The 24,890-nt window shown below is 39.6% G+C and overlaps 1 protein-coding gene across 2 annotated transcripts in view; it reads left to right on the forward strand.

Moving 5' to 3' along the window:
- farp2 (FERM, RhoGEF and pleckstrin domain protein 2) overlaps window positions 1–24,890 on the forward strand; it is a 222,700-nt gene that overhangs the window by 34,803 nt on the left and 163,007 nt on the right. The window contains exons 4-6 of one of the 2 annotated variants that reach the window (XM_063046243.1): window positions 11,714–11,756; window positions 16,750–16,828; window positions 23,109–23,206. In XM_063046243.1, coding sequence (XP_062902313.1) covers window positions 11,714–11,756; window positions 16,750–16,828; window positions 23,109–23,206 — 220 coding nt within the window. The remainder of the gene's footprint in view (window positions 1–11,713; window positions 11,757–16,749; window positions 16,829–23,108; window positions 23,207–24,890) is intronic. The other variant, XM_063046244.1, reaches the window with a different exon arrangement.

Genomic DNA, 24,890 nt, shown 5'->3' on the forward strand with positions numbered 1-24,890 from the left:
CCTGTGTATATTTTGAGTTGAATGGGGCTTTGGCTTCTAGCATGTTCTTTCTCTTAGACTTTGCCTACGATCTGACAATTTTTCTGTCATCTGTCTGCTCCAGTAGTGCAGAAGGGAGCACCAACTGCAACAAAATAATGTAGTAAATACTGAAGATTAATATACTGAAAGCTTGCCATAGGTTGGTCACAGGAATCTCTGGAACATTGATACAGAAAACATTGCTACCAGGAAATCAGTCATGAAATTTTAAGTTTTACTGTACAGAATGGAGCACTGATTGTGTTGTAGCAGTGCTGGCCATTGTAGCACTACCATTAGCTCTTGTGCAAAACTCTGCAAAAGAGACTTGATGTCCTCGTTCCGAAGATGCATTGTTTTGTTCCAGACCCCTAAATACAAGTTATGGTAATCTTTTTATAACTTTCCCTATAGAAGTTAAAATACTAGAAAGGGGTGCTGAGGTATGGAATAGCTTAAACAGGGGAAGTTTGTAAAGGGAAAGTTCTTCACATTTATTCATCTTGTATTTTCTTGCATGATCTGGACAGAGGCAGTTCTGTGTATGACAGCAATAAGACATGCAGCATGGGCAGTTATTTTAGATGTCAGTGTTGTGTAGTTAATATTTCAGTAGTATTTGAGTAATATTGTAAACGTATTGTTTAAGCATTCTTGTTTGTTTAAATAATTATGGGTTATATGCTGAAATAGATGAATTACATATGTCATGACACTACCAAGTCATGCATGTGCAGCTCACTTAAAGTAAAATGAAGTACACATTTATCTCCTGGCTGCTTGCTTCCCTTTCAATTAGTTTTATGTTTTGGAGTTCTAAAACACAAGTCAGCAGTGCTAGATCAGTGTAAGATATATAGAGCATATTTCTTTAGACAATTAAACTATTTAATTTGAATTGCCTTAAATTCAGAAAGCAAGCCTAAAAGATACCTCATCTGATAATAGTCTGAGATTTAATCAAAAATTGGATTAGTGACCTATTAATTGAAAATAATTCACTGCTATCATCTATCTTTATCTGTGTATTTATGCACATTTTATTCCATATCCGTAATTTAACCTCTTTATTTTCATATTCTTTATAATGTGTATTGTTGAATGTTTTTGTTTCATGCCACGCCAATACACCTCAGCAAATTTCTAATACATGAAATGTATATGGTGAATAAAGTTTATCTTTGAATACAATCTTTGAACATTATTCTGCCTCATGCTGATGTTGAGAATGCTTGGTAGTTTTCACTTGAATATCCTATGCTTTCACTGATGTACTGCCATGTTATTTAAAGGTGAAGTTGTGCTTTTTTAAACTAAGTCTAAAGTGGCATGTACAACGCATAAAATGCTGGAGGAACTCAGCAGGTCAGGCAGCATCAATGAGGGAATTGAAAACCCTTCATTAGGACTGGAAAGAAAGAGGGCAGAAACCTGAATGAAAACATGGGGTATTTGGAGGAGTAGGAGTTGATGTGTTATAGGTGAATCCAGGTGAGTGGAGAAGTAGGAATGATGTGAGAAGCAGGCAGGTGATAAGTAGAAGAGGCAAAGATGGAATATGATAGAGGACAGTGGACCATGGAGTAATAGGAAGGAGGTGGAGAATCATAGAAGGGGAGGCGTGGGTGATGGGAAGTGTCTAAAGTCACCCAACTTGAAACACATGGGTGTTCACCACTTAATAAAAGCAGACGGGCTGAACAGTGCACTGAGTGCATCAGTGGCTCACCTTTCAAAAGAAGCTACTACAGAACTAACTGCACAGCCCTCACTTGCTGCACTAGGCTGTGGCGATGACTCACTATTGGACAATAGTCTGAGCTGCTGAGACAGGCAGAATCAGTCTGAATGTGGACAAGACAGTCATCTGGAGAGTGATGGAGAATCTGGGAAGGTAGCAAGAAGAACTGGAGAAACAGTAGCAAATTGCAGAACACCATGGGCTCACGCTACAGCCAGAATCAGTGATCTCCAGGAAACTGAGCCAAGAACCTATTGACACTTCAGAAGAATTAGACCCAGATACAGCTGTACATTCAGGGCCAGCACTGTGGGCTGCTGGTTCCAGCACACCCACAGCAGAGCACAGCAGGGACCCAGCTGAGCACTTAGCAGATGTAGCTACTTCCCTGAACATCGAAAGACATGTTCTAGAAGAACAGAAGTTACTGGAAGCAGAGCCGGTAGATTTGTCGTGGAGTCAGTAGAAGGGGAAGTCAGCTTACCTGTGTAAACTCTCATTGACTGCGATCATATTTCCAGCAACAGGAAATCCCAACTCCTGAAGGGACATACAGTTGTTCACATCTCAAGGACATTGCTGACAAAGTCCCCCCTGCCCCCGTCCCACCTGACTTGCTGAGATTCTCCTGTTGCTTGGCAGAGACGCTGTCTGTGCATGTAAGTTATTTAGAGGAAGTGCAGTGCATTCCAAAGCAGGAACCACTTCTAATCCAAGGTTACCTAAGTGAACACTGTCTCTTTCGACATTGAGGGGCTACAGCAAGTTGGAGGACATAATAAGAAGGCACAACTCACTTCAGAGGTACCTCACACAGTCGTCATTCTGGATGAGCAATGTGTTACCAGACATGAACACAAAAAAAATGTCATTGAGGCTGACATTTTTGAAGCAAGAAAGGGTAAAGACTGCAGTAAGACTGGTTAAGGAAGAGTCTCTAAGACTCTCCGCTCTTTTGCCGAAGACTTAATGAAATGATCATTTGAATTTTAGTTTCAATAGTTAAGTTTGACATCATGGATGTCAGGCGTGGAGTATTCTGCTTCAAGAGGCGCTGTTTGATTTGTATGCAATTTGCTTTGTACGAACATCACTTCCTGTTGGTAAGCTTTTTTTTACATCATTTCCTGTGCGGATTAATTTGGATTTTGACTTGGAGCAAACGTGGTAGAATGACATCCATCTCAACCACTTTTTATTTTCCCTTGAAACAGCAGTATCTGTGAGTCTTAAACTTTCTTAATATTGGTAAACATTTAACCATATAACCATATAACAATTACAGCACGGAAACAGACCAGCTCGGCCCTTCTAGTCCATGCCGAACGCTTACTCTCACCTAGTCCCACTGACCCGCACTCAGCCCATAACCCTCCATTCCTTTCCTGTCCCTATAGGTAATATATTTGGTTGATGTACAAGTAGTTTGAAGGAAGTACTACGTTTATCATTCATTGCTATTAAGCTATCGTTTCACCACAAGTTCGCTTTAGTCCATGGCATAACTACTGAATGTTGCATAATTGATGTCACTAGCCCTTTGAGGAGAGTACTCCAATGATATTCTCTGGGCCTGTTTTCTCTTGAGGAGTGAGAGGTGGTCTTATTGAAAATACTCGAAAAAAGCTTGATGTTATTCTGACATAGGCATTGAGAACCAGGTGTGTCTATCTCAAAACAAGGTCATTGAGAGGCCTGGGTGCCCTTGAAAGCAGTTATAGACCCAGTCTGCTTGTTATCTCCTTATGACAAGTCACCATGCCAAGAATCAATGGTGAATCTTCACTGCACTCCATTGTAAATATTTATTTCCTTGTGTATGGAGATCAGCCGTAGCTAGTATAGCAGATGGGCACCTCACCAGAGCAATATAAAATTGGAGCAAGATGCCTCAAATTACATTTCAGTTTGAGCTAATGTACCATTTCAAATTCTTTTTCAATGTCCCCTGAGTTTGTGGCTTAGGCTTAATGTTTTAGGTTTGTTAGGATGGATTTTGGTATAATGTGGGAAGTTAGGGGTCAGGTTAGGGGTATGGAGTGTGAGGTTACATAAAGAATTAGGGAGGAGCAGGATGTTGGAGTTCAGGTCAGACTACTCTGAAGTCGGACGCCAGTGGTCCCCAAGGGGTCCCCGAGACCTCTGACCTTGGCCTGAGAGCAAGGGCTGGTGATCCTTAAAGTCCTGAATTAGGAGGCATGTGATCAGCGAATCCTGGACTCGGAAGTCCAGAGGTTGATGAGTCCAGAGGTTGAAGACCCTTTCAGCAAGTCCAGAGGTTGGAGGCCCGATGTCTGAGAGTCTAGGGCGATTGTCTGGAGGTCAGAGGCCAGGAGGCAGCTTGTCCAAGGCTTGCATGCGTGGGTGAGGAGGGTGATGGAAAGGGACTTGTTTTGTTGTAGCTTGTTGTAGCTGCGTGGGGAATTGTCATGTTGAGGCTGGAATGTGTGGTGAGATTTATGTGCTGCACCCAGCATAGCCTCAAACTGTGGTTGTTAATGCAAATGATGCATTTTACTGTATGCTTTGATGTAATCTATCTCCTGGGCCTGAGGTTCTGACCGCCTTCAAAAAGATATCTATTGTGTGGGTGCCCAAGAAGAGCATGGTTGGACTTGCATCACCCGTAATTAATTGCTATACACACATGACTGCATGGCTAAGCACAGCTTCAATGCCATATGCAAATTCACCGACTGTTGTTGGACAATTACTGGGTGATCAGTCGGTGTATGTGATCGAGATACTGTATGTTAGCTGGTTGAGTAGTACTACAACAACAATCCCTTAGTGTTAGTAAAACTAAATAAATGGTTGTTGACTACAGGAAGAAATTTATGCCGGCATCTTTGGTTTCATTGAATGTTAACGAAGTTTGCCATGTCACACACATGCCAACAGATTTCTACAGGTGTACAGTTGAAATTATCCTGATTGGTTGCATTGTGGCCTGGTACAAATCAAATGTGCAGGAACGCAACTAGCTGCAGACAGTACTGGGCTTGGCCAATTACATTACTGGCACATTCTTTCCCACGATAAGATAGTATCTACATGAGGTCCTACCTCAAGAAGGCAACATTTTATTGAAGATTTCCACCACCTGGGTATGCCATCTCACTGTTACCAGGAGGCCTGAAGTTCCATAATAACAGGTTCAAAAGCAGCTATTTCCCTTCAATCATTGAATTCTTGAATAAACCTTCACAATTCTAATCACTATCTCAGCAACACTATGACCACTTTGCACAAAGAATTTTACTTTTTTTGTCTAATTGTATTCTTGTGTAATTTTGTATATAATGTTTGTTCTATACAAAATTAGAATGTAAATGTATAATGGATGCTTTTCTTATGAATATTGTCTGATGCTACGTGCAAATAAGTTTTCATTAGACCTATGTATGCATGTATTCGTTTACTGTCATATGCATAATTTTTAACTTGATTTACCTTCCATATACTCAAACCTCAAGTACATACAGTGTCTTGAAAATTTCAAAAGTATTCCTCCCCCACAACTATTTTCACATTTTACTGTCTCATTTTCTAAATTTAAAACCTATTTTAAACCTATTGATGTAAGATTTTTTGAACTAATTATGTATCAGGTCAAATCAAAATAAAACTTCCAAATCCTGTCAACAATTTATTAAAAATTAAAAACCAAAATTGAGTCCAGATTTTGTAAGTACTCCGCTAACTCTCCTCAGGTACAATATACGTACTATCTTACCAACTCACCCAATTTATTAATGCAGAAAATTGGAGAATCACCTGTTTTCATAAGATTCATAAATTCATACTCCTTCACTCTAAGGTCGAACAGTCTGGTAGATTTTCAATAGACCAAAATGAAGGCTAAAGAGCATTCAAGACGAGTCAGGGAAATGAATTAATAGAGAAGCACATCTGGAGAAGGGTACAAAGCCACAGAACACCGCTCAGAGTTCAGTGCAGTCCACCGGGAAACAGTGGAAAATATATGAAACCACAGCAAAACTGCCTCGATCAGATCGTCTCTCTAAACTTAGTTGCTGGAGAAGAATGGCACTTGTAAGCAAGGCTAGTAACACACACAAAATGCTGGAGGAACTCAGCAGGCCAGGCAGCATCTATGGAAGAATATAGTCGATGTTTCAGGCCGAGACCCTTCTGCAGGACTCTTCTCTTTTATTATAAGAGGGGCCACTCTGAGTGAGCTGCAGAAGTCAGTGGCTGCAACTGGAGATGAAGTTCGTGGCTTCACACTCCCTAAGACTTTGCACAAAAAGGGTATTTAAGGAAGGGTGGCAAGGAAGAATTCCCGGCTTAAAAATAAGCATATCCTTGCCCATAAAGACTTTGCAAAGCATCACTTAGAAGATACTGTACGGAAGTGGAAGAAGGTCTTGTGGTCAGATGAGACTAAAGTGGAACTTTTGGTTCTCAACACTAAGTGGTATTATGTGTGGCATAAATCTAATCCTGCGCATCAGCCAGGTAACACCATCCCTACAGTAAATGTATGGTGAAAGTAGCATCATGCTGTGGGGATGCTCTTTAGCAGCAGAGTCTGGAAATCTGATCAGGATTGATGGGAAGATGAGTGTGCTGCTAAATGCAGAACGATCTGGATAAAACGCAAACACGAGGAAATCTGCAAATAACACACATCAAAGTTGCTGGTGAACGCAGCAGGCCAGGCAGCATCTCTAGGAAGAGGTACAGTCGACTTTTCAGGCCGAGACCCTTCATCAGGACTAACTGAAGGAAGAGCTAGTAAGAGTTTACTCTCTTACTCTTACTATCTCTTACTAGCTCTTCCTTCAGTTAGTCCTGACGAAGGGTCTCGGCCTGAAACGTCGACTGTACCTCTTCCTAGAGATGCTGCCTGGCCTCCAGCAACTTTGATGTGTGTTGCTTGAATTTCCAGCATCTGCAGAATTCCTCGTGTTTGCGTTTTGAAATCTCCAAATGCTGGAAATTCAAGCAACGCACACAAAATGCTGGTGGAATGCAGCAGGCCAGACAGCATCCACAGGAAGAAGCACAGTCGATGTTTCAGGGCGAAACCCTTCGTCAGATCTGGATAAAACCTGCTAGTCTCTGCCAGAAAGCTTAAGCTGCAGAGGAAATCCGTCTTTCAGCAGGACAGTGAGCCAAAGCGTACTGCCAGATCAACCACAGACTGGCTTCAGATGAAGAAAATTGACGTCCTTGACAGGCCCAGTCCTGACCTTAACCCAACCAAACATCGCTGGCAAGCGTCAAAATCACTGTCTACTGCTGCTCCCCATCTAACCAAGCACAGCTTGAGCAATTTTACAAGGAGGAATTGGCAAATCTTGCCCCATCATGCTGTGCAAAGCTAATACAGACTTATCCAAAAAGACTACTGGCTGTAATAGCTATGAGAAGTGGTTCAACTAAGCACTGAGCAAAGGAGGATAAACACTTGAACTGCTGACACTTTTGTTTTTGAATTTTTAGTTTTTCATGGTTTACAGTTTTCCCTTTTTTGGGCTCTACTGTGGGAATGAAGAGAACATGTGATTCACAAATAAAAAATCTTGGTTAAATTGATTAAAATTCCTGGGTTGTAATACTCATTCTTGTGAACAAAGGATTGAGACTGAATACCTTGACAAGGCACTGTATATGCTTGCTGTGTTTCAGTGACGAGTGTATGGGTTGTCATTTTCCAATCTGTGGAAGATGACAGCCAGTTCATTCATTATCTCTGAAACTGCAACCTTAAATCCTTGAATGCAGGTCATCAGGTCCAAGATATGCCTTTCAGATCCAGTAATTCTCAGTACTAGTAATCGATGATTTCTTTCCATTCCTTATTTACCTGTAAAATGTAGTCCTCCACTATTGCTGGGAAGTTTCCTGTGTCTTATTTCATGAAGGGAACTTCTCTGTCCCCAGTATTTCTACTTGTCACAAAAGGGCCCATATTAATTTTTTTTGTATATCTGGAGAAATCTTTGCCTGCTCGATTTTTTTTCAGGCTTCCCTTGCGTTCTTCTACTTATCAATGCCTTGGACCTCTGAATTCGAAACTTTTTCAACCCTGTTAGCTGCTTTTGGTAGCATTTTAATCCTTTTTTTGTCAATTAGATACTACTTTTAACTTTAGGTCTAGATCAGGAGTTTTGACATGGAAGATTGATGGTCTCTGCCCTCCAACTCTTCCCCCCCCCCAACTCTTCCCCCCCCCACCCCGAGAAATGCTGCCTGACCCACTGTTCCTCTAGATTCCAGCATCTGCAGTCTCTCATGTCACTAGTTTTAACTTGATGGCCTTGTTTACTTTTTGGCTATGTATCTAACTGTAAACAATGTTTTTAAAATGTAGTTTCCCATTATACCAAAGACAGTGTCTCATAGCTTCATAGTTTTGTTCAGATTTAGGACTGTATAAAAATAAAAAGTAATTTTAGTATTATAAGTTTTGAACCAAAGTTCTATCACTTTGTTCCCTTGGCTGCATGATTGTTATTTACTTTGTTCTTGTATTTCTTGTAGCACAGAATCTATTCGGTATGTTGAGCTCCTGCCAGTTCCTAGCCAGACAAGCATTTCTCTACCCTTCCTATAATCTCTCACAAGGCCATCAACTCCTGTTTGATTCCTTATGCTACTTACTTATTTCGCAGGTAATTTATGGTAGCTAATTAATGTATCAGCACATCGTTGTGGGAAATAATGGGAACATCTGGGGGAGATCCGACATAGTCAGAGGGAGAATGTGCAAACAGAGCAGCAGTAGACACTACCAGGAGACAGGGTTGAATTCTGGTCCTTGGAGCTTTGAGACAGCAGCACTAACTGCTACACACTCTGCCTCCTTGTGACCATATTGCTGGCAAGTGACTGCTGCAGTGGAAGAAGCTGCAGGTTGGTGGACAGTAGTTTTGGTGGTTTGTATTGAAATGTGCAGTTGGAATGTGTGGCATACTCCTTATTGTGGTATGAGCTTTCTGCTCCAAACCTGTCAAAATTAGATTTTGAGGAAACTTGTTCTGCTTATTCTGAAACATTCAGCATTACACTTTAAATTTTATATAATTGTGCTTGTGCTGCCAACAAGTTGGACTTTTGATATGGTAAGATTTGCATGTAATACCTGATGTATGGGCTAAGGATTTGCAACTGAATATTTCCATACAATAACATTTGACTTAGAAAGTTGCATTCAGCTGATAGAGTCAGCTAAAGAACAAACCCTTTCTGGAGCAGGCAAGCTAGAATAATTGCAGTTAATCTGTTTTAAAAACAAAAGCACGCAATATAGGAGAATTTATCACTGAAGCTATGGAGAGAAGCAGGGCTTTGCATTTCAACTGCATGCTTCAAAGGAATTGAGATGACTTTCACAAGATTTGAATATCTTCAGCCAAGTTATAATTGAAGATCTGAGAAAGTGACTTTCTAACAATACATTTCCGGAAGAATCTTGTTTAGTTTGGTATACAAACGTGAAAAACAATGGTACAGTTTGCAGCTGCCTCTTTTATTTGCAAATGGTCCATGATACTTTACACATTTCCTGATTGTTGTTCTTGTATGGCACTGAATATTGTCATATTGCAATGACAGAGGTGACTAAAAGAACGTACCTGATTTCTGGCGTGTCTTGCTCCTTGATGTACAAAATCTTGTTTTAGCATCTGTTTTTGTTTACTAATCGTACTGAATTTTAGTATTGGAACAAGCCAATAAGGTGTTTTTGCCTAGTTAAGTGATTTTAGTTTTTTTTAACTGACTCTGACCAATCCTGTTGTGATCAGTGATAGTGAAATGAATTAGCTTACTTGACCTTAAATGAGATGGCTTGGAGCCATGACCATTGGCCAACTTTTTTGGGTCTTTGTAGAGGAGGCTGGAGTGCACAGAATGGTGCTGTGAGGTACAATGCAAGTGATCATAATGTCAATTGGTTGGTTCTATTGTATTAACAGCAGACACTATCAGTACACTATTTTGTGCTGCAAATGTATTTTCTCTGGGTGAACTTTGGTATTTTGCCAAAATTATGATGTAGGTACATCTGATTGAGGTCTCTGGTGACCAGCAACAGTAATAATCAACCTTTCACAATGAAGAATTGTCACACACAGCACCCTAGAAGTAACAAGCAGATTTTTTTTCACATTTCTCCCAAACCAAGATAAAGGTTAAGAAATACAGATGAGATTTGGATAGAAGTTGTAATAATCAAAGGGAGCATACAGCACTATTTTTAAAAAAAATTCCTCTTCTCAAAGAAGGCTTTATTGTATGACTGCTTATACAGTGAAAGCAGTAGATAAAAAGATAATAAACCAAAAGACACAAGCAGAAATAAGCTATTTGGAGTCTGCTGCACCATTCCATCTTGACTGATTTGTTATTCATCTCAACCCCATTTTCCTGCCTTCTCCCCATTACCTTTAATTCCCTTACTAATTAGGAACTTATCAACCTCATATTTAAATATACCAAATGATTCTGTTTCTACAGCTGTCTGTGGCAATGAATTCCACAGATTCACCACCCTCTGGCTAAAGAAATTCCTCCTCATCTCTGTTCTAAAGAGACATCCTTTTGTTCCAAGGCTGTGCTTTCTGGTCCTAGACTCCCCCACTATACAAACCATTCTCCCGACATTTGCTGTATCCAGGCCTTTCAATATTCATTAGGTTTCAATAAGATTCTCCCCTCATTCATCTAAACTCCAGCGTGTACAGGCTAAGAGCCATCAGACCCAGTGGCCCAATGAGCAGCAGGAGCAGAGCAGAGCAAGGAGGTTTCTCACAGGTCATTGACGCTTGTTTACAAGTGCTGAAGGGACAGGTGAGGCAGCCATTGTTGGAGTAGGCCAGTGGTGAGAGGAGTATCAGGTTTTGGCTTGAAAGAGGTGTTGGCTGTGGGTAAGTTTCTGTTAATGTTCCCATTTTTCCTCTTGCTGTACCTAGTGAAGTAAATGGTCATTGTGTGTTCTTCATGCTGGGTGTTGGAGTCCTGGGAGACCCAGAGTCTACCAGGGAACTACGTCTGCATGAAGTGCATCCAAGCTGCAGCTCCTTGAAGACCATGTTGGGCCAGTCTTTGTCCAAGTTAGTACCTATCCTTTACGAGCATGTTAAGCAGCCTCATTTGCCTCCTTTCTTAAGTAGTGGGCTGACATTCAACCCTCTTCTGAAACTATTCCGGATTCTGCCGATTCTTGAAAGATCTGTGGGGGCCAATATTTATGTATATTTAAGGCAGAGCTTGATAGGTTCTTGGTTTGTCAGGGCACAAAGCGATATGGCAGGCGGGGAGCTGGAGGCAGGATATTGGGGCTGAGAGGAAATTGGATCAGCCATGATGAAATGGCAGAGCAGACTCAATGGACCAAATGGACTAATTCTGCTCCTATATCTTATGGTCTTATCTCTACTAATGTTTACACAATCTCTTTAGCTACCTCTTTCAGAATCCTGCGGTGTAGTCCATCTGGTCCAGGTGACATCTACCTCCGGACCTTTCATCTGTTAATGTTCTGATAAGTTTCTTTTGGCCAATGCTTTAACAGTGCAGGTTGTGGAGACTTCTGGTGTCATAGAGGATGGCCTCTGGGTTTCACCATTTATGCATGCAGCAGAGTTAAAGCCCATTTTACTCAAATGATGGTAGGTGTTAAGTTTTGCCCTCATTATGATAATGTAATGTGTCAGTGAGTTCATTGTGTATGTGCATATATGTACATGTGTGTATTTTCAGACATGGCTAAGGTAATGTTGCATGCAATTCCACTTATAATGTTTGTACATTTTCAACATTTCATGGTACATGCAATACCATAAAGCACTAATAGGACAAAATTACATTAGATCATATGCTGTCCTCTAAATGGATAATGCAAAATTGGCATTTCATTTTCATCTTTTTTATTTTGAATTTGCTTTTTAGTTCATTCCATGTTTTCTTTTCATTTAGATCTGGCTTGAACCTGCAAAGCCTATTGTGAAACAAGTGCAAAGTAAGTCTTTTCACTCATTATTTTCCATTCTTCATGTTGGCTGCAGTCTTTCATCATGTCCATTTTATATGTGATTTGTTCATTTTGTGTTCTAGCTTGGCTAATAGTGTTGGTCACAAAATTGTCTTGCAGCAAATTGTATTAAATGTGCCAGGGTTTAAGCATAAAATTTTGCAGGTGACACGTAACCTCATAACAGTTTTTTTGATATCAAAAGTTCAAAGTACATTTTTTTCTTGGTCTGTATGCAGTATACAAACACGAGATTTGTCTTCCCACAGACAGCCATGAAACAAAAAAGGAAAGCATCAAATCCTCAACATGCAAAGAAATAAAATTATGCAAATATCAAGGAAGATCTAAAAAAAAGCGAAAAACAATACAAAATACCAAATCACAAAGGCATGGAAAGAGTCCGGGCATATTTAGTTCAGCTCAGTTTAGTTCATTCCAGCACCATATCTCTTGCTGTCTGTAGGTTGCAGCACTAGTTTGCTTCAATTGTACAAAACAGTAACTAAAAAAGGAGAGACCAGAAACGCATTGTAACGTGAACTACAGAGTCCAGTCTACAAACCGCATTGATCAAAGCTTGCCCAAAATCTTTGCCACATGTCCATATTCTTTATAGATTCTAGTTAATCTTGCTTGGTCATTGGTTTAGATTTTGGGCTTCTTAGGAAAGGGAAACCAGTTGATATTTTGTAGCATCCAAGAGAACAATAAATCCAGTTTTAAATCTGAAGTCTACAGCCTCAATAACAGCAGTAATGAACAATGTTTTACACCATATAGCTGCATTAGTCATCTTGGGATACACTAGACAGACACGGCAAAATAGTCCACCCAGAAAGTGAGTTCAGCACCTGGTAGTATCGGGAAGGCTTCCATTGCACCAGGAACCATGGATGTTGGGGAGGATTTCAGGTAAGACTGAAGCATTGAGATTTAGGAGCTTCCGCCTCAAAGCAAGACAGCTGTATCAGGGAGACATGAAGGACTGCTGTGCACTATGTTTCACGGAGATGTAGTTGCCTCCCAGTTCTCTGGAAATGATGCTTCAGCTTGACGGTTTCACCATCCACTACACGGATTGGACCAGGTAAACGCAGAGATAGCAGCATTTGCTTTTGGCCTAGGTCATCATGGGTGCTTGGACATGGCAGTTCCATCTCAGTCCTGCTGCTCTCTGACCTGGAGAGCTAGTGGTCAAGTGCCGTCTGTACTACATGCTAAAGGAGTTCTCTGCCCTTATCGGGTTCCATTATACGTCGCACTTCAGGCATGCGTCAGGCTAGCACTAGAGGAATTGAGGTAGAAGTTCCAGGACTCTGAAGGTTCAACAACAGCTTCTTCCCCACTGCCATCAGGTTCTTGAATAGATAGGAAAAAGTTGTGTAAATTGTGTATAATTGGTCAAATTGTTTGTACTGTGCTGCTGCATAAAGCTAATTTTCACATCATTTATATCTTATAAATGCCCATGAAAATAAATTTGAGTTGAACTTCTGTCCTTTGTTGCAGCCACCTATTACTTCCCAGTGGTTCTATTGCTATTTCCATTTCCCCCTGTTCCATCTGCTATCTCCCCTCCTCGCCTGGATTCATCTATTGCTTGCTCTGCTCCAATTCTACTGGCTATTTGCTCTTTCTTTGCAGATGAAGGGTCTTGACCCAAAACGTGACTTTGCTTCTACGATGCTGCCTGACCCACTGAAATCCTCCAGCATCTCGTTTTTGATCCAGTTCCAGCACCTGCAGTATCTTGTTTCCTTAAGATTCGTGCATTGCTTTCCTGACAATGTTGGTCTGTAGTCCCTATTGCCCCTCTCCTCACTTTCATGAATAATAGTGTTGTCTTCTAATCTGTTGGGATTATTCCACAATTGAGAAAATAATCTAATTTTTCTAATGTTTCTGGAATATTTGTATAATCTCTTTATTATTCAGGGTAGAAACCTTACCACTTTTTTTGATTGCTTGTCATCCAACTGTTGTCTGTTTTGGAAAGGAACTTTGACCGTTTATTATCATTTCCCTTTTCTTTGCTTCTTATGGGGCCTACATTTAGTCTTGCAACTTTTCATGTAATTCTAAAAGTTCTTGACATCTGCTGATTTACGCAATCTATTTTTTAAAATTACAATGCATTCTGATTAATTTGGCCATTAGGTCAGTTGCATATTTCGAACAACTCTTAAAGAACAAAAACTAATTGAGAAAATATCCTTGATTTCCTTTGTATATTTGGGACACTTTGCCGCTTGGGACAGAAGACTGTTACCGAGCAGTTTCTAACGAGTATCAGTTGTGTCCGCTTGTGTGGCCATTAGACACTACTTCATCCTTAGAGCAAACAGTTTTAAAATTTGTGTGTGTTTGTGTTGAAAAAGCAGTAATTTTTGTCACTGATAGTTGGTGAGAAATAAAATGTAATTCCAAACTGCTTAGCTCACTGAGGTTTCAAGTGTTCAGGAATGGTGATGCCAGAAACAGCCAGAAGTGAAAATGAAACCATTTCACTACCTCAGGATATGAACTACAAAGAATTTGAAGGTATTAACAGTCTTCTTGAATGTTACAATAAAAATGAAAACTTGGAAGATACAGTCATCAACAGCGTTGTGTGAGGCAGTCCATTATCTGCACTAGATGTCTGGACTGATTTTGTTTACAGTCAATCAAAAGAACATGGCAGCGTACACTGGATGGATTCCTCCGCTGATAACTATTAACTAATACAGTTTTATAGTAATGTAGTAGTATTAGTTTTTTAACTTGTTTTGTATTTCATTTAAATACATAATTTATCACAGTTAAACAGCAGTTTGTCTTTTTCATATCTTTTTAACTATTTCCATTAAACTTTAGCTAATTGTGCCAAAATGTACTGGTCCCCATGTGTCCCAATTAACTGGAATCCTCTGTACTTTGGTCATTTGCTGGCTGATGAAACTTCCAGTCCCTGGGGGATGTTGCAATTCCTTGTAGATTAATGCAGTACTTAACCTCTAGTTTCTTGTGGATGGATCACTTTTTCTGTGATTTATTTGCTAATAAACATTTCAGAATCAGGAAAATTACATTTACTGACAAGCTGTTTAATGTAATTTTACAACTTTAGAATGGCCTTCATTATTTATTCAAATTTATCCAAGTTCAAATTGTAGTTTTTGATGTAAGTGCACCCCTCCAAAACTGAATTCAAGTTGTCATATCAGATTACTTTGCCACGTGGGTATGTATTACTGAGCACTGCAGTTTGCTCTCTTCATTGTTAGTATTGATAAGGTACCTGGAATTGCTTGCTACTTGTTCTTATTAGCTACTTTACAGATTGTCATTGGATTTGTCCAGTTCCTAAGTATGGAGTAAACATTTATGTTGACCAGATTTTTACCATGTTAGACAGTCCCATAGATAATTTCCACTTCAGTTCTGAGATGGCTAATGAAGCCGATGTAGAAATCAGAATTCTTCTGCAGGTGGGATGAGTTTCCTGATGGGTACTGGGTAGATGGTGATGTGATTTGTTCTTTCTGTGTTGTTCTGTGCTCCCAACGTGCACAGGACAACATTGATTGTAGCCAGGCTAATTACACTGAATGCATATTTGTGGTCCTGGTGACTAGTTTGGAATCCACTTGTAATCGTGCTTATTTTGCACAAGGTAATATCTGCCAGTGAACCGTCTATGGCAATTCAGTTTTGCTAGTAAGCTTGCAGTGATAATCACATTTTAACACATTATAGCTCTGATTCTGGAAGGCTCAGGTGGCCCAGGGTCAGAAATTACCCCAAATAATGCAATTAAAGGGACCTCTGTTACTAAAGAAAGTTTCTGGTCAACTCAACCTCGATTTTTGAATTTCCCAACTTGGAACTAGTTGGCAATGTGCACCGAATGGTCGGTGTGTGAATTAAAGCCAAGCTGTCTCAACCAGCTCAGAGAACTGTTTAGTTACCAAAATTAAATCTGACTTGGATGGCATGAAATTTGTTGCTTTGCGCAGCAGTACGGTGCAAGAGCATAACGTGACTATAAATTACAAAAATGAATAAACAGAGCAAAGAAAAGGGTTAATAAGGTGTGTTCATGGATCCATGGTCAATTTAGGAATCTGGCAGAGGGAAAGAAGCTGTTTCTGAATTGTAGTAAGGAGAGAGGTAGTGATGTGAAGAAGGTTTGGTTCAAGAATAGAAGGAGCTGTTTTCTGCATCCAGCATAGAGCCAGAGAGTGATGTTAGCAGTGGGTGACCAAAATGGGAATTTTTCCAAGAATAAAATTCTTTAACAGAAGTAGGAATGTGTCTAAATGGTTTAATCACGCCAGAATTCTTGTCTGCAACTAGGCTTTGTCTGCAATCCATAAATCCTGTAATGGCAAGGTATACCATTGTGGAGGATGACCTTCTCTATTACTCTATTGTGAATCCTGTTGTGTGACCCGGGCTGAGATTGTAATGGTTACACTCATTGCACTTTAAGAATGCAAACTCAAGCTGTTATGCTTGGAATGATTTGAAACATTTTGATAAATGCTGGCTTATTTCAAATCAGGAAACCAAGAGTCCATCAAAATTGTATTCATTCCACTTGAGCCTCTCTTAATCTTTAGCTTTTAATTTGCACGGTGAATCGCATTTGTTTTTATCATTTGATTCTCTATCCTGGAATTAAGATCCAGTAAGCAAACAACAGAGCTGTCAATATTTCCTTTGAGTGTCAGACTATCTCAGCTGCATGACCTCTTTGTTTGCCATTCATATCCATTCTGTTCCTATAACCACACAAACAAGTAATGAGTTTGTTAATAAAGTTAAAAGATTCATTGTGATTAGGTAAAAAATATTTTTGTATAGGATCCTGAATTTAGCTTTTGATTCAGATTTTGTGGTGTTATTTGTTTTAGTCTGATATCCTTCATTGAAATTGTGCCTTTGACATTGGAGTGACCTCAGTATGTGACTAAATATGTTTCATTCTTTACAGGACCAAAGAACACATTGTTCAGACTTCGTGTTAAGTTTTTCCCCCCAGACCCTGGTCAGCTGCTAGAGGAGTATACAAGGTAATGAGTGACATTTGAATGCATTTTCAGTCATTGATTTCTACTGCTGCCATGATGCATGAGATGCAATTATTTCACGTTGTAAAATCAGGATGGTGGTTGCAACAGTCATTTCGGAGGCTGGTTGGGGTTGGCCATGGATACTGCGTTCTAGCTGTCTTATGTGATAGCAAGCCAGGGTGGTACAATATGGAGAGCATGCTGTTTCCCATGTAGCAAGCTCCCTCTCTCCACGCAGCTGATGAATCCAAAAGAACAGCAGAGACCAATAGTTTGGCAGCAGTGTTGTTGCAGGAATTGTCAGTCAGTGTTGAGCTCAATGTAGGACTGCCTTAGGGGCTCCAGATCTGGACTTTTTCCTCTAGTTTTACTTCTGAAGCATTCCCCTTGAGTGGGTATAGCTACAAGGCAACAGAGGTTTGAGATCGGAGTTTTCCTTCGAGATCAGCTACTAACTATGGTTGCCGAGTTTCCTCTGCTTGAAGAGACTGGTTTTAAGGTGTCACCTTTGCCTCTTCTCCTGTCAGTAGAAACGGTTCCACCAAGCTTAGTAGCTAAGCCACACACGAAGGCCAGGAGCTGGACTTGGTTGTCAGGAGCTATTTGAGACACACGCCTTTGGGAGCATTTAATAGATGGTGGGAGTTTGTCCCCATTACCACTCCCGGCTATGACAACCTGAAGGAGCCAATTATTTAAATAATTACACTCTCTGGTACCGTAGGATATACATGTACTTCAGTATTTTATCACCTTTGGTCTATTTTTCCGGCATCTTTGTCACTAGAATAGCCAGTGTTTATTGTCCAACCTTAATTACCATTGAGAAAGGAGAGGCGAGTTGCTGCTTTGATCAGCTGCAGTCTTTCTGGTGGAAATACTCCTGAACTGTTGTTTAATCAAGAATTCTTGGACTTGGTGACAATGGATCAGTGATAGATTTCCAAGTCAGGATTGTGGGGGCAAACCTGTATGTGATGCTGTTTCCATGTACCTGTTCTCCTTAATGGAAAAGGTGATGGGTCTGGGAGTAAACTGGACAAGTAATTGTAATGCATACAAACCACACATTACTATTCTGATATTGAGAACTGGGAGACCAATGAACTGTCAGTTAATCAGGTTTCATTGTCTTGGATTATATAAAAGTTTCTTTGGCGTTGTGGAGCTGTACTCATTTCTGGCAAGTGGATTATGGATTGTTTACACCCAAAACATTATTATCCTGAGTACTTCAAATTAGATTTTCTATTTTGGAACTACAAACCACTAATCCAACCTTGGAGCTGCCTTCAATTAGGCTGGTGAGAAGATCAGAACAGACAAATCCTATTAAAGATTAACGTTTCTTTGCATGTTTTCATTCATGAGAGGTTTTATTAATTCCAGCATTTTCCTGAGTTTCCAGATCATTCTTGTTCTGTCATGGATGCACTCTGCCAATTTAATCCCCCTTGAGGGACTCTAGCTAACTGAGAGAAGCCCAGGGACTTGAAATTAAAATGCTGGATAAGAAAGTAGTTAGTGTCAGAAAGCAGAAGGTGGTAGATGAATATTTTTCCATCTGTAGGCTAGTTTGTAATAAGATCCCATGGGTCAAATTTTGTGGTCTTTAATTTTTTAAAGTCAAACCCTTGTGTTGGAAATAGCATAATGAAGCCAGACTTGAAACTTGCTGGCATAATACACAATGTTGAGTAAAATTATAACCATGCGCTGGTGAAATGGACAGGACTATGGTAGAGAAAGCACTGTGAATGTTGCATTGGAGTATGCAAATGGCGTCTATTTGACCTCATCCCATTTCCTTGCATTTGGTCCATAATCCCTCTAACCCATTCAGATCAGTGTCCTGTCGTTATAACCCTTGAGCTTTGTGGTTGTATCTGCTACTACTTCCTCTGGCAGGTTGGTTCACATAGCCACCACTCTCTGTATGGAAAACTTTGCCCCTCAGGTCACTTTTAAATCTTTCCCCTCTCATCCATAATCTATACCTTCAAGTTTAAAATTCATCTACTCTGGGAGGGGAAAAAAGATTGACCACCTTATCGGTGCCCCTCACGATTTTATAAACCTGCACTCCGTGGGGGGGGACTCTCCTTGTACGTCCTTGTGAATTTTTTGTGACAGTGGTGAGACAATATGCTGTAATTAGCACAAATTCAAAAGCCTTGTGTAATTGTTTTAGTTGCATGTCTCATTAGTGGTTTAAATTTTTTTTTTTGATTTCATGAATTTCAAAATTGACTCTTCTTCATATGCCTTGTGCGTTACACGCTTTGGCGATCATGGCTTTCCACATCGAACGATCCCATGCAGTGTCAATGACATCTCGCACACTTAGATTAAATTCTTTCTTTCTTTTCCATTCTTTTTATTGATATCAAAATGTTAAACATAATAATATAAAGCTATTGGATTACATTAATAATTAGCATATAAAAATGAGAACTCAGTTAACACATGGATATTAAACCTCCCAAAGTCTTGCAAAATACGAATACAAATATTATATAACTTTAAAAAAATGTAAAAATAGCATAGAAAAATAAAAAAAAATAAAATACCCCCCCAAAATAAACTAAACTAAACGATACTAAGCAACTAAACTAATAAAAGAAAAAGATATGGGCTGTTATGTTACGTCAAAAAGGACCATTAGTGTCATTAACTCCACGCCCCTCTCCATATATTTGAAACTAATAGAATAGGTTTGGAAAAGGTCAAATTACATTAAATGGAAGTGTTGAATAAATGGCTTCCAAGTCTTTCGAATTTAATAGAAGGATCATAAATGACACTTCTAATTTTTTCTAAATTTAAACACAACATAGTTTGAGAGAACCAATGAAACGTAGTGGGAGGATTAATCTCTTTCCACTTCAGCAAAATGGATCATCTAGCCATTAATGTAACAAATGCAATCATCCGAGCTGAAGAGGTTAGATGAATTGGTTCTATCATTGGTAAACCAATGAGGTTTACCAGTGAGGTTGTAAATCAATACTCAAAACAGTTGAAATAATATCAAAGATATCTTTCCAATATTTTTTCAAATAAGGACATGAGCAAAACATATGAGTTAAAGAAGCTATCTCAGAGTGACATCTATCACATACAAGATTTATATGAGAGTAATAATGAGCTAATTTATCCTTAAACATATGGGCCCTATGTACTACTGTATCAGCACATGTTTAGCACATATAGAGGATGAATTAACTAATTGAAGAATTTGGTCCTATTTTTCAATAGGTAAAGCAAGCTTAAGTTCCCTTTCCCAATCATTCTTAATTTTATTAGATAAGTCTGGATGTATTTTCATAATATAAATGGTTGCTATTGCACCTTTCTGAAAAGGATTTAAATCTAAAATTTTTTCCAAAATATCCATTGGATATAGATTCGGAAAAGTAGGAAGAACAGTATTTAAAAAGTTTCTAATCTGTAAATATAGATTAAATTGATTACAGATACAAAAAGGTTATGTTGTAAATTGTGTAAGTCATTGTTTGGACCTGATTGGATATCGCCGACCATTCTGCAACCAGTGCTTGAGGAAAAATGTAAGGGTCTTAACATACAGAGCAGGTTTGACTGGTGTCATAAGGGACGAAGTAATTTCGCTATGTAGAGAAAAGTTGGAAAAGTTAGCCTTCTGTTCTAAAGGCAGCAGTCCTGAGAATTGACTCGAGGGTTTATGATTAGTTTTCTATTTTCTCTGGCAGGTGGATCAATCCAGATTCATTGACGAAAAGATTTTGAAATGGGCCAAGAGTTTTGTATTTCGCAGTTCCAGTTGTGCAGAGGTCATAGGGCAATACGGCACGGATACAGCCCATTCAGCCCATCAAGTCTGTACTGACAATGGCCACTGAGCTATTCCCAATTTCCTGTGTTCAGCCCATACCCCTCCTGGCATATCCTGCCTGAGTGCATCTTAAATAATACTACTGTACCCAATTCAACCACTTCCTCTGGTGGGTCATTCCATGTAGTTACCATTCTCTGCGTGGAAAAAGTTGCCCTTGAGGTCCTTTTTAAATCTTTCCTTCACTCTTAACTCTTTGGCCCCAAGGTTTGAATTTGTTTTTATATATCCATGAACGCTGTTCTTTCACTCGTTTATTATTTTCTTCATTCCTCTTTCCGTCAACCTTTTAATGTTCCACAACTGGTTCTTAAAAAAAATTCCCAAGCCTTTGGTAGCTTTTGCTGCTCTGTAATGTAGTTTTCAACTTAATATTTTCTTAAGACTTTTTTTTTGTTTACCAAGGATTATTCTGATTAGGATAAATTCCTGCTGAATGCTATAAAATGGTTACTCAAATATCTGCCATTGTTCCATCTACTGACCTTCCCTTTATTTTGTTTTCCCAATCCACACTAGGCTATTTGTCATATCTCTAATGGGCCCTTTTTAAATTGTAGGCATTGGATTTAGACCCAAGGATTTTGCCCTGGTCTGTATCTGGGTTTCTACCACCTGCTCACTTTGGTATCCTTATCCACCAGATCTCTTATTAATCTTAGTTCACTCAAAGTACATTTATTATCAAAGTATGTATACTTCATACAAACTTGAAAATTGTCTTCTTGCAGGCAGCCACAAAACCCAATAGAACCCATTAAAGCAAAAGACCGTAAAATGTCCAATGTGCAGAAGGGGGAGAAAATCAAATTGTGGAAACAATAAAAGTAAGCAAATGGCATTCAGAACTGAGGTTTACAAAAGTGAGTTAGTTGCAGGCCACAGCCTCAGTTCAGCGCAGAGACTAGTACACCTTGCGGAGCAGCGAGCTGAACTGATCCGTCACTTGCCTTGGGCCCCGACACCCTGCTCTTTTCAATCTGACCCAACTCTTAACTTGCTATACAGAATGGGGGAGCTTAAAAAGTGAGGTTTAAAAAAAAAAGCTAAACATGTAAGATTCAAGTACACCTGCTATTTCAGGCCAACTGATGACTTGTGCTGTAAATTTTGGCTTCAGTTTGTTGAAGTTTAGATCAGGGGTCCCCAACCTTTTTTGCACCACGGAGCGGTTTATTATTGACAAAATTCTTGCGGACCGGCTGACCCCGGGGGGCGGGGGGGGGGGTGGAATTGCAAACGGACAAGAGTAACCGTCAAATACGTTGTTTTCACCCCGAGAAGACTACAATGATCATGAAGCCTTGCGCGGGCACCTGTGCGCATGTGTGTACGTGCCAATTTTTTTTCTGTAAATAGTTTTTGGCGATTCTGTTCGGGGGGGTGTTACTCACGACTGGAATATAGGTGATAAACGGCTAATACACTCGATTTCGTTTCTAAAAGGCTTTATCTAACGAATTTAATATTAAATACACAGCGCATATTTTCCTCGCGTGACTATAGTCAATTACAAGTCAATAGCATCATAACATTTTAAGTAACGTTTGGATATTAAACACACAGCACATATTTTCCCCGTGTGAACATATAAAATCATTGGAACACACCAATATCACTGAATCAGTGGGAGCCCTGGGCTTGTTCCCCTGCAACAAGACGGTGCCATCGAGGGGTGATGGGAGACAGCGATACTCGAAGGAGGTTCCTTAGTCGATTCCGCAATTTAGTTTTCGTTGCATTCATTGCAGAAAACTGTGCTTCGCAGCGATATGATGTTGGAAATGGAAGCAACGTTTTCAGTGCTTTTGTGGCTATCTCAGGATATTTAGCCTTGACTTTGATCCAGAATACCAGCAGAGATGTTATGTCAAACATACTTTTCAGCCCGGCGTCATTTGCAAGCTCGAGGAGTTGATCTCCTTCCCGCGCTGAAGTGGATGACGTGCGGGTAATGACCTCGTGTGCATTCAAACTCAACAGATTGCGTGACAGGGGATAAGGAAAGGTGCAGCTGACTCATATCGCCAAATCATATCGTTTCCTTGTGGACCGGTAGCACATGCTTTGCGGCCTGGTGGTTGGAGACCGCTGGCCTAGATGGTTCATGTTGTATGGAGGAATCTATAATTTTCATACACACGTCATGGTCTTTGCTGAACTCCTGTACATTTTATTTACTTAAGATTACTCCGTGGTGGGTTTTCTTGCATTTACTGTGCCTAGCAGGCTATTTATTTGACTGTTTATAGATCATTGTGTTTGGTTACAGAATCCCGAAGTCCTCTGATGTCAGGTAGTAGAAGAGTGTTACTAGGAATGAAGCACCTGCAATGCTGTATTTGTGGATGTGTTTTCAAACTGAAGGGTAGAGCTTCCATTAATTGTGTCACTTTCTATTTCTAGGTACTTGTTTGCACTGCAAATTAAGCGGGACCTGGCAGAGAACAAAATAATATGCAGCGAGAACACATCTGCACTCCTCATCGCTCATATTTTGCAGTGTGAGTATTGCAGATAAACAACTTGGAGCTCATTAATGTCATGTGCTGATCACAGCCATGACAATATCAAACACTTGCTATAAATGAACATATAAAGCTCAATCTTGATTGTGGTAAGAGATTTCATCAAGGGCCTAATACATAAACAACTGGGGTTAAAGAACGAGTTGAGCTTTAAAGGTGAATGAGGAATTGCTGGCAAAATAGGTGTTTGTGATAAAGACCTCTGTTCCTACCTCTTCATCCAATGAATTGGAGAGAGAGGAGGTGTTGGGAGAGAAGTGTGTCATTCATGGCTTTGTTTGATATCACAAGAAGTAAATGTGAAATAGAGAAAGTGTGGGTTGTTCTTTGGGCAATTATGGATTGCATCAGGAAGGATGCTTGTTTAAGACTGAAACCAGAGCTATAGAGCAGAGGAGGATGGTATAAGCACTTTTTTTAAAATTAAGGAATCTGAATAAGTAGTTGACTATCAGTAGCTGCTAATGCAACACAGGGATAATGAGAGGGCCTTGTTAGGTAAAATGGTAGCCATGACATGGAGTTACGTGGTCAGAGGGTTAGGGTTATATTGTCTTCAAGCTCATGACACAAACCGAAGTAAAGTAACTGGAACAGCAGTATTATAGAAATTCCAGTTGGGATATTGAGGTATAGGATATAACGAAACTGGATTTTTGAAAGGAAGGTGCACTGTTGGGCAATGAACAGGAGATCGATTTCTGTCTGTGTTCCCCTGCCACCTCTGCTCTCTGACTGGCATTGGGTCTGGGTCTGGGGATGGCTCGTCCTTGTATTGGAAGCCCTCCATAGCTTCACATTTCCCTATCTGAGTATTTTAGTCCTGACTGTGGCTTCAGAGCTCTCTGTTTATCGTATTCCAGGGACGGTGAACATTTTTGAGAGTGCGTACCCAAAATGGTGATAATATGAAAAGTTCTCTCGCATTCCATGATAATTTTAAGAAGAGATTATTGTTGATTAATGAGTTAGTAACAATAATTATGGACTTTTTGTTAAGGGATAAGGCTAAGTCCTGTTGTTAGATGTATTCATTCTTTTTTGTTACTAAAAATATAACATTTAAATATATGTACTTCAGAAAACCTGTTCAAAATTATTATTAATTCTTTAAAAATTGAAAAACGACATTTCTAACTAATATTGTTATTGTACCTCATATAACTTAGGGAATGTGAAGTGAAATTATAAGTTTTGCATATTCATAAAAGATCAAGGAAAGCAAATTAAGTGCACTGTACTCTGAGACATTTGTTGCTGTACTGGTGATGGCAAATATCTTATATCTGGCTTGTATTTGGTCGTTTTGTGTGTGGCAATAGTCTCATCCGTAAATCTATTCTTATAGTTGGACGTGTCCGAGTTCATTGCTGAAAACAATGACTCATAGGAATTTGTCAATGAAAATACTGTAAATATTGCCATTGCAAGACTTTTCACAGTTAAGTTTCATGAATGGAATTTCAGGGTTTCAGAACCAAATTGTCTGGATTTTTTATGCTTTGATCTAGTCACTAACTGATATCTTTCAGTAGATTCTAGTTCAGTTCTTGACAAATTTTTGCCCCCAAATTCAACTGAATTGTAAATTAGTTAATTGCATTTCAAAATTATCCAAATCAGTCAATCTACTGCATCATTTTCAAAGTCAGTTTGTCCA

This window comes from Mobula hypostoma, chromosome 4, assembly GCF_963921235.1.
Source record: "Mobula hypostoma chromosome 4, sMobHyp1.1, whole genome shotgun sequence".
NCBI classification, from domain to species: Eukaryota; Metazoa; Chordata; class Chondrichthyes; order Myliobatiformes; family Myliobatidae; genus Mobula; species Mobula hypostoma.